The sequence below is a fragment of the Silurus aristotelis genome (assembly GCF_946808225.1).
Source record: "Silurus aristotelis genome assembly, chromosome: 16".
Lineage (NCBI taxonomy): Eukaryota > Metazoa > Chordata > Actinopteri > Siluriformes > Siluridae > Silurus > Silurus aristotelis.
This window is the reverse complement of record NC_139589.1, coordinates 16,317,528-16,328,137: the sequence shown is the minus strand read 5'-3', so window position 1 is coordinate 16,328,137 and position 10,610 is coordinate 16,317,528. Positions and strand designations below refer to the sequence as shown.

The 10,610-nt window shown below is 35.1% G+C and overlaps 1 protein-coding gene across 17 annotated transcripts in view; it reads left to right on the top strand.

The window, feature by feature from the left end:
• The first annotated feature begins 245 nt into the window (after window positions 1–245).
• tcf7 (transcription factor 7) overlaps window positions 246–10,610 on the top strand; it is a 62,665-nt gene continuing 52,300 nt past the window's right edge. For 5 of the 17 annotated variants that reach the window (XM_083565197.1, XM_083565196.1, XM_083565187.1 and 2 more), the window contains exons 1-3: window positions 248–686; window positions 894–972; window positions 2,075–2,181. In XM_083565197.1, the coding sequence (XP_083421323.1) occupies window positions 504–686; window positions 894–972; window positions 2,075–2,181 (369 nt within the window). In that variant the 5' untranslated portion in view covers window positions 248–503. Of the gene's footprint in view, window positions 687–893; window positions 973–2,074; window positions 2,182–10,610 lie in introns of all 17 variants that reach the window. The other 12 variants (XR_014537352.1, XM_083565201.1, XM_083565199.1 and 9 more) reach the window with 4 other exon arrangements.

Genomic DNA, 10,610 nt, shown 5'->3' with positions numbered 1-10,610 from the left:
AGTTGCTGTGATTTGCTGCTTTTTCTATTATAAAGTAACGAAACGCATTATTACGAGCACTTTTTGAGTTGAAACTGTATTCTGACGTTTTAACCACACACATACATCTACTTTGATTTCACGTTTCACGAACACTTTTAGGCGATTTTTTCCTTTTTCTTATTTATTTCAGAAATACGCAATGTCTCTTTAAGAGCGGAAACCTTGGGCTGAAACTCTATTGTCCAACCCCCACCAGTCATTGAAAGTGTCAATCAGCGCATGGTGCCCTTTGATGTTCGAGCTCCCCGACGTGTCTTCTGCTCAAAAGCAGTATTTGTTACAGGCCGTGACTACAATACTTTTCATCTCGCCAGGGTCCTACGTCTTTTTCTCTGTTGACTCTCGAAAAGTTTCAGCCCTTACATATTCAGACAAAAAAGAAAAATCACAAAAGTTTTTGACAGGAACGTGGCAGTGTCTTGTTTTGTTGTGATTTTTTTTTTTTTACAAAGAAAAAAAATATGCCACAACTCAATAGCGGAGGGGGAGATGATCTCGGAGCCAACGACGAAATGATTGCCTTTAAAGATGAAGGAGAACAAGACGAAAAAATTCAAGAGAACGCGTTCACCGAGCGGGACTTGGCCGATCTGAAATCTTCGCTGGTGAATGAATCGGAGATCAGTCAAAACTCGCATCAGCCGGTATTATTTTTCCTCGTGTTTGTTTCTAACACGATTTTATCACTTTGTTTGATGTTTTGGGGGCACGCGTTGTAGCAAAAGTGCTTTCCTGTATTGCTATTGTAAACGTGTTATTTTCTCTTTAATGATGCTGATCAATAACTAAAAAGCGGCATATTTGAGCTTAAAGTTTATTTCTTCCACTTCTATTGTTCTGAATGTTTGCAGGTGGGTAGATCAGGACAGCAGGAGGAGCAGAGGGTGTACGAAGAGAAACACAGGGAACACCTTGAACATCTTGACGACGGTGAGTGTAATCAAACTGGAAGTAGAAACTAACCCTGAAGAAGACTAGCTATAACGGAAATCATTTCAGACACCAATCTGTAGGTTAATTCCAGCCTCTATCCTTTGTTATTGCATTTGCATGCGCATAATGGTCTAGTGAGTTTTCTCAGCTAGTGATTGTTATTGTTCTCACCGGACAAAGTCACGTCGAAAAGTAAGTTCTTTATGGCGTCTTGCTGTGATATGTAACGGATAGTAAACGCTGTGCTGTTTTATAGCAATAATCCACGGCCTGACACAAAGTTGGTTAGTTTTCTAGAAAAAGCACCGACCAGAGTATGTCTTCTGGTTTTGTTTTATATATTAATCAACAAAACTTCACGTTTTTAACTTTTAGATTTAATCCATGAACGTCCAGGAGACCCTGCCAAATTGTACAGACAAATTGTCCATCATCAGCATCTTTTTTACCCTCTGATGAAGTTAAAAAGACAAAATATAATAATAAAATGCAGCTTGAAATATCCGAAACTGGAAAGTGAAAAGTCCTATGTCTTGAAAAAAAAAAAAAAAAACATTTGCAAATAGCTGACATTAGGGACTCACCTTCCAAAAACATTACAGAAACGTCTCCTAACAGATATGAACCATATCACAGATAAAACCTATTTCTGTGATTGAACTGTTGCTATAGAAACGATAATAATCGCCTTTAGATAACCCTGTGTAAGCAATGTCGGATCTGCAGCTTCTAGAAAATGACTCAAGACTTTCTAATTTAAGAATTCGGCAAAGATGAACACTTAAAACGCATGTTAATTAGAGTTGCATGCATTTTGAAGTAGGGTGGTTGAAGAGGATATACTATTTATGCTCATTAGTAAACAAATATGCGTTAATGCACCGTTCTTCATGACTCATTGCTTTGTTGTGTAATGGTAATATATAAAGATACCTGGTTTATCATAACTTATTATGCACTTGGCATAAAAAAATTTATGTTACTATAAATACAGCACTGTTTGTAAAGCGTTCACCGTGTCTTTGGACTTGGAAACTCTCATAAATATGTGCCCTTTAGGTCTCGTCATGTAGTGAAACCCTTTATTTTAACCTTTCAGTACCAAAGCCTCAAGATGCTGGGATGTACAAAACATCAACCTTTTCTGGATACCCATTCCTAATGTTGCCGGATCACTTTCATCCTAATGGACAAATGTCACCATCTGTAAGTTCCTTATTGTATATCTTCATTATAGTCAGATTTGTTTTGGACTTTGAGGTCAAGCAAAAATACATCTGACTGGCCTGATCCATCTTTCCCTGGTGAGGTCTTGAGAAAAAATAGATCTTGAATAATTTTAAACCTTGATTCATGCCATCAACATACAAAGCTATAAATGTAAGAGTAAAACTCAGTTGGGTGCTGAGGCTTGTACATTAATGCAGTGGTTTTACAAGGTACATTGAATTATAAACATTTCCATATAATTTTCATAACAAAGGTTTCAGCTGTTTATGTGGCTTAGAAAATAATTTTCAATTCTGAATATTTAAAAAATAATCATTAACAAATTGTATTGTGGAGATGTGTTGTGGTCTTTACTGTGTATACACCTAACTATGCAGTGGAGTCCAAAATTCTGAGATGACATTGAAAATCAGGGATATAGAAAATGAAAAAAACACACAAATTACAAAAAAAGAAAATGTTCAACATTTTAAATAATAAATAGTTAAGATGTTGCATGTTTCTTTATTTAGTTTCAAACATACTATAACACAAAAAATTTACGTATTTGTTAGATTCTACTTTTTAAATTGTTTTTATTGTTTTATTATTTGTAATGAAAATTTGGGCATTAAATTGAAAAATAATGCTAACCAAGAATGTAGTCGTCTAAGAATATAAAGCGCAACATGGTTTTGAAGAAAACGTATAGTTTAGTTTACGTATAGTATAGAATTTGGTCTGTTTATCTATTCAAAAATATGACACATTTTAATTATTTAACATTACATATGTTATAGACAAACACTGTGAGTAAGCATTATTGATTTAGGAAAACTATGCCCAATATAACATTGTTCATATTTATATATAACAAATTAGATGGTCTATGTTAATACATTTGGGATTCTTCATATTTGAATCAAATTTAATGGAACAGAATTACAAATGCTTTGTTGGCTCCAGTGAATTGAAATTTTAATGTTACAACACACTAAGATATTCTAGATCAGGGGTCTTGGTGCTTATCTGGCTATATGCTTTTGTTTAGACAAACCCACATATTGGTGTGATGGTCAGGCATCCAAATACTTTGCCCATAAAGTGTATATGCTTAGAATAATCTAAACATTTTCTCCTGCCCACCATAAATAATGTTGTATATTATTAATTCTTCTTTGTGCACACATTTAATGCTTATTTTGACTTTAGCTTAATCATACAACATTTTTTCTGTACAAACAATAGAATATGTTGTATAAACCCTCTATAGTAACTGTGGACTTTTTAGCTCTTTGTGCCTCTGATACTGATAAACAGCTGGCAGAGGATTAACACTATTAAGAAGCACATTTTAGCAAATGAATTAGTTCCGCTTGTAATTAAGTTATTGGACAAGTAGGATTAAACACCATTAGTGACCGAAAAATATAAATATAACTACCTAAGTGACTGAATTTGGGCCTCTGAGCAAGACCCTTAATTTTCTGTGCGCCAGGGGTGCTGTATCATGGCTGATTCTGCATTCTGACCTCAGTTCCTAACGTCATCCCTAACTGGGATATGCAAGGAGAATTTTACTGTGCCATAAGGTACATGTGACAAGTAAACAAGTATTCTTTCTGAAATTCTCATTACCCAACAATGCACATTAACGGTCGGTCAGTCGGTCATTGAGTTTTTTTTAAGTACATTATATATACGATAGTACACATAAATATGCGTATATATGATGCTGTTTTGCAGGTGTAAAGTTACACATAAATATGGATTTGAAGAAACATTGTTTACAGTGGACTCTAAGCTGAACTTAATTCTTATAGACCACAACATAAAGAGACAACTTACTCAGAAACTTCCTGTCTAGGGCCTTTTATTTCATTACTGACTAAAGTCTAGCAGTCCTTAATCCCATTATGTTTCATCTATCTGTACTTCTCACACATACAGTATCTTATATCATCAGAAGACTTTCACTAAGTGAGTCAGTCTGTCATGTTTATTTATATGATGTAAAATGAAAGAAAATCCCCCACCTCAAGGTAACCATGGCTCCCAGATCATAAATGATTGATGTCAGCAAGGCCGGATTGATGACACATTTAAGGTTTCACAGTAAAGACTTATTGCCACATGACTAAAATACCCTTGCAGCCCAAACATAGTAGTGTGTGCGTCTAGATTTAAGAGTCTGGGATCAACAACAACTAAATGGCAGAAGTGCATTTATCCTGTCATCTCCCAGGTGTGGGGGTAACGTGCATGCCTTTACATTGGTAGTCTAAAAGATATGTGTAATAGACACCGTAGCAAAGTAAAACAATAGAACATATGTGAATTTGCAATGTACAAAACTCCTGACAGAATGAGAATACAACCTTCATAATATTACTATCCCCTGAGCTAAATACTGTCAGATTTAGGTGGATATGTAACATGTGGCATGATACTTCAAATCACTAGGAAGACGTAAGCGGTGACCTTTTCTTCCTCATCTACTTTTTCGAACTTCTATGCTTTTCATCACATATTTAGGGTGGGCATGCTATACAAATAAACATATCTGTTTGCTATACTTGCTAAAGCATCAGGGAAAAACAGGCATAACCCTATAAAGCTATGATTTGTACAAATGTTTACTGTTTTGTCTGAGGCGTATATGTAGATTGCCTTGCTCAAATTAATATATGTTGTTAAAGTCTATTTCTGTAAAGCTGCTTTATGATAATGTTTATTGTTAAGAATGCCATAAGAATAAATATTTTTTTATAAACAATTCTTTTTCCTACTTCCCTACCAATACATTTTTTTTTTATCTCTAGCTTTGCCTAGGGTCTGTGAAGAGGGATTGAATAAATGTATACAATTATACAAGGGCTGGCATATTAACATTACATTTGTATAAGAGCCATTTAAGAGCATGCTATCTGGGTCACAAAAAGTATCTACGTCGAACTGCTTTAACTATGCCAGGTTTGATTATACTTCATAGCTATTCCTACAATCTTCATTAATAGTTTTTTCACCTGTTGTGCTGACATATGCATGGTCTGCCACATGCTTTCATACACATCTTTCACAAAAAGCCTAGCGTGCTTAATAAGAAAACTTATGTTTATGCTAGACATGTGTTAATACAAACAGATGTGCATGCGTTCTCATATGCCATGTACATGTCGGTTTCCATATGTGTGACTCAATGGGTATCAGATGGGAGTGGGATTTGGCTGCTGTGGCCCCATGCGGCTTGGGAGGCTCCGCTGGGTCTAGGCCACACTAATTCAGGGTGTGTGTGGTGTTGGCTGACCATAGGAGTGGGAAGAAGTTCTCCATATGTCCCAGTCTAGAACCTTTCTTTCTTTCTTTCTTTCTTTCTTTCTTTCTTTCTTTCTTTCTTTCTTTCTTTCTTTCTTTCTTTCTTTCTTTCTTTCTTTCTTTCTTTCTTTCTTTCTTTCTTTCTTCCATCTTTTCCTCCTTTATCATATATTTATATATAATTCTCCAGTTCACCAAGCCATCACACAGCAATGTTTACCCACGTCTAGTCAACAAGGATATACCGTAAATAATAGTTTATGTTAAACATGCAGCATAATGTTATTTTTGTAGTTTTTTCATTGAATGCAAAAAAGGAGGTTTTGAACTTCGTGGGTGGCATATCTTCCTTATTTACCCAACAGGAAAGAAAGACTTTAGGTGCTTTTGGTTGTATTTGTGTTAAAACTTTAGCTTAGATTGATAAAGTGAAAAGATGAACTAACCCTGGATTTTATTTGTATTTTAATCACAGTTCAAGGCATTCTGTTACATTAAACTGTAGAACAGTAGTTTGATAAAAAAAATGTGTTTAAAAAAGAACAGTTATCCTACTAAATGTAATCATTAAGATTGTGTGTATCATTCAAAAGTTTGGAAGAGCCACTGCTTGTTTAATTTGTTGGAAATCAGCATGTTATTTCTTAAGCGATCACTCTTACTGATGTAAAAGCTTTGAGGAATAAGTGAGTGTCCAACGTGGCCTACAACAATGCTATAGCCTTGTTCAGAGTGGATCTTTCTTCTAAATAAAATATCGTTGTGCAAAGTCAATATTCTGTGAGGACTAGTTTCCCACATTGACTAGTTTTTCCCTTCAGATATTATGGAATGTGGTTTTCCCATGTGTTTTTGTCCCCCTATAATCAGGGGTCCAACTGGAAGCATTTACCTACCATAAATAGAGCTATGCTTGTGGGATTGAGAACAAAGTATTGTAGATAGTAAGAAGGGGAAATCTTGAGAGAAAAAAAAAGACTCACGCTTACTATAGTCAAAAGTCTTGAAATTTAGGGTGCACATGCAGTAATATGTTGAATGTTACGTATTTTAGAAGTATTTTTATTTTGTGAATGAAAACCACTGCAAAATTGTTAAATTGTTCTGTTCCTTTTAGAAGTTTTAGAGTCGTCTTTTAGCTCGGTATGTTTTCATTACAATTAAGCTGTGATCAACACACATGCATAGTGTGAGCATTGTGGTAACTGCACTGCACACATACATCTTACATCCTGTGTTCAGTGTTATCAAGGCCAAGTCGTTCAAGAAGAGTAAAGCAATGAGGTGTAATGTGGTTAGTCTAAGAACTGTCTCAATGTTTATACATGAATGTTTGCATGTTTAACTTTTGTCTGGATTATTATAATAATACATGTTGTTGTAGGTGGGAATAATGTCGAGAGAGGAGAATGCATGTGTTATGCCTCTCTAGTTAGTTTTTTTATCAGATGAATAGAATGGGAGTAGTACACACTGAAAAGCTGAAAACCATATACAGTAATGCACCTGGAACACCTTACTCTAAGCCACTATCAACGGTCAGATGCTGTATCATCTTTGGCATTAAATGTTTACGCTCAACATTGTTGTTAAAGAGCAAGTCTGCTTAATGTTTGCTGATCTCTTTTTACTGCCTACACAGTCCTTAACACTAAGTCCCACACAAGTTTAGTTCCCTTGATCATGAAAGCCAAGTTTGTGGTCCTGATCCCAAAATAATGTTAGTGGATACATTTATGTTGCTGGTTTCCAAAGAAAAAAGCAGCAGAGAGCAGACTTATTCTAAGATGAGCTACAGATGGCTATGCAAATTGCTGTATGTGTGTATATATGTGTGTGTGTGTGTGTGTGTGTGTGTGTGTGTGTGTGTGTGTGTGTGTGTGTGTGTGTGTGTGTGTGTGTGTGAGAAAGAGAGAGAGAGAGAGAGAGAGAGAGAGAGAGCAGCTATATCCAAAGACACCAAAGTGCTGTTTTTAATAGAAAATACATTATAATTGTATTAATAGGCAGTTTAAATGTATAGAAAATCATACATGTATCGGTATCTGGGCGATGTATGAAAAAGGAAGCAGCGCATCGCATCTATAAGACCTATGCTGCACATTTTAAAAGTTTGTACACATTTTTGCTAATTTAATGATTATTTAATTAACATAAATGTAAAAAGCATTAAATAGCAAAAGTGCATATTGGTTTATTCATTAATTATATGTCTGTATATAATAATAACATATACATTTGATGCTGTTAATAATTTAAAAACATTTCTAATACACATCTGCATGCAATTTGGCTTCAGTCCACAAGCAAGTTGCACAATTAAAAAACCCTTTCTATTTTTTATCTAAATACCTGGAAGGTGAATTCAGTTATTATACTGATTAGGACCATCTTAATGATGAAGGGTATGTCTTAGCTAAACAACATTGAGTGTATAGCTCACACAAATGTAGGGTTTGTGCATGTACAGTTGTTAGGTCTTGTGGTTTACCATGGAAAACAGAGCAAGCAAAGCTGTTACCTGAGAAACATAGTAACTGTTATCAAGGGTAGCAAAACTTCTAAACTCTAAGCTCTAAATGTTTGTGTGTGTGTGTGTGTGTGTGTGTGTGTGTGTGTGTGTGTGTGTGTGTGTGTGTGTGTGTGTGTGTGTGTGCATGCAAGGTAATTGACTTGGCCAGTCTAAAACGTTTAACTTTTTTCCCCCATGAAATGTTTTTTTTTTTTTGCAGTGCATTACTTTATGAACCGAATGTTTAATTGCTACTATTATTGTTACCACAGTTATTACTTTTTTAAATACTGATTTTATTAGTACTATGTTGTTCATACTGTAGGCCCATCTGTATAATTCCAATCTTAATTCTAATCTGGAATTCTGGTGCTTACTTTAATTCAATTAATTTTTATTTGTATAGCACGTTTTACAATAGACATTGCCTCAAAAGCAGCTTTACACAGATAAAGCGGTTTAAGGTCGTATAAAAGAAAGCATAGGTTTATTGCCAATAAGTTTGTTCCTAATAATTGTTTATCCCTTATCTTACTGCTAATGAGTGGTTTGCATTTTGTGTTATGTCCTCTATATTTCTTCTCTCAAAAGTTTTCTTTTTGCAAGGTGGATTGTGATAGTTTCCAACGCTCGGTGGAGGTTGTTATGTATGTTATGTCACTGGTTTTGTTGTTTTGGGTGTTTTCTTCACAGCTTTTACAATGTTTTTGCTATCATAAAATTGGCCAACCTACTCCATGTATGGTTGTTAGTACAACACTACACCAGACCTGCTGTTTTGGCAATGTTGTAACCCAGTTGTCTAGCCACCACACTATGGCCTTGTCAAAGTCATTCAGAACTAAACCATAGAGCAATGTAAGAAGGTGGCATTGTCTAATGAATCATGCTTTATTTTACATCAAAGATATTGCTGTGTTTGTGTGTGTGTGTGTGCTATTAACTTGGGTAATAGTTAGCACTAAATGCATGGGAAGTGGACAAGTTGGCAGAGACAGCATGATGCTCTCAAATTTGCTTGGGTCCTGGCATTTATGTAGATGCTACTTTTAAAGTTACCACTGATATAAATTTTGTTGCAGACAGTGTACACTGTCAGGATTTCCTAATGGCAGTGGCTATTATAATGTTCCCTGCTACGCAGCTTAACATTTTCAAGCATGGTTTAAAGAAAATGACAGAAGGTGAAATGTGTGGGACATATGTCCAATCCATGAAGGTCGCAATTAGCATCTTGAAAAAATTAAGGATTTGCTGGCAATGTTTGATGCCAGATATGTATGTATACATTTGTGTGAAAATTAACTCTTTGAATACTATGGTTTCACATACTGTGTCAGAGCTCAATTAAAAAAAATTATAATCTGGTCCTTGTCAGATCTTAAATTTAGGTAAATACAACCTCAGATAAACAACACCTGACATATTATACCATGTCATTATAAATTTTTTTTTTTTAAATCAAGCTAAAATGGAGAAGCCATGTGTGGAATACTAAATACCCCATATGAATCTTGTTGAACCAACTTTAGCAGTAATATCTTGAAGTAATCATGTTCGGTATGACTTTATCAGTCTCTCACATTATTGTAGAGGATTTTTGGTTCACTTATCTTTACAGCTTTGCTTCAATTTATTGAGGTTTGCAGGCATTTGTTTATGTAAAGCTCACTTCAGGTCCTGCCACAGCATTTCAGACAGGTTGAGGACTAAACTTTGACAGGACAAGACAATCCCTTGATTCTTTTCTTCTTTGAGCCATAGTTTTATAGATTTGCTAGTGTGCTTGGGATAATTGTTGTGTTGCATGACCCAATTTCATCCAAGCTTCAGCTGTCAGACAGATGGCCTGATATTTGACATTACAAAACTTTGTTATACAGAGGGGTTCATGGTCTCAGGTCATGTGACTGCTAAACAAGACCAAGACCAAGACCAAGACCATCACTTTGCTTGAAAGTTCTTATGAGGTGTTTCTGATAATATGCTGTGTTTGTTTGTTTTTTTTGCCAGACAGGGTCCTGTGCATTATAGCCAAAAATCTTCAATTTGGTTTCATCTGTCCAACAAAAAAAATTGTTCCAGAAGTCTTGTTAGTTCAGATTCTGCCATGTTCTTTTAAGAAAGGCCTGTGCTGTCATTCACTTTTAGCATGCTAACTGAGATGCAAATCGTACGTGTTTTTTTTTTTTGTTTTTTTTTACCAATTTTAATTGTTCTATCATTTATATTTAACATTAATTGCAATTCCTCTGAGCATTGCACAGTCTGACCTTGCACAGTCTGACCTTGGGGTGAGTTTGCTAGGACTTTATGACAGTATGATAATTTTTTCACATGACTTGTACATTTCGGCTTTATTATATATGTTATATGGTGTTGTTCATCAGAGGTGGTGTTTACCAAACTTTAAGACCTGAAAAGTTTTAGGTGATTTATATTATATTCTGGTACATAAAACCATATAATTCAAAGAGGGTGTATTTCTATTTCACATGACAATATAGGTTCATTTTTTTCTTGTAGCTCACGCTTAAACTCATAACATGGTTAGAAAATACTAAGAGTTTGTGTTTCATTGAATTGCAGTTAGTTTAAT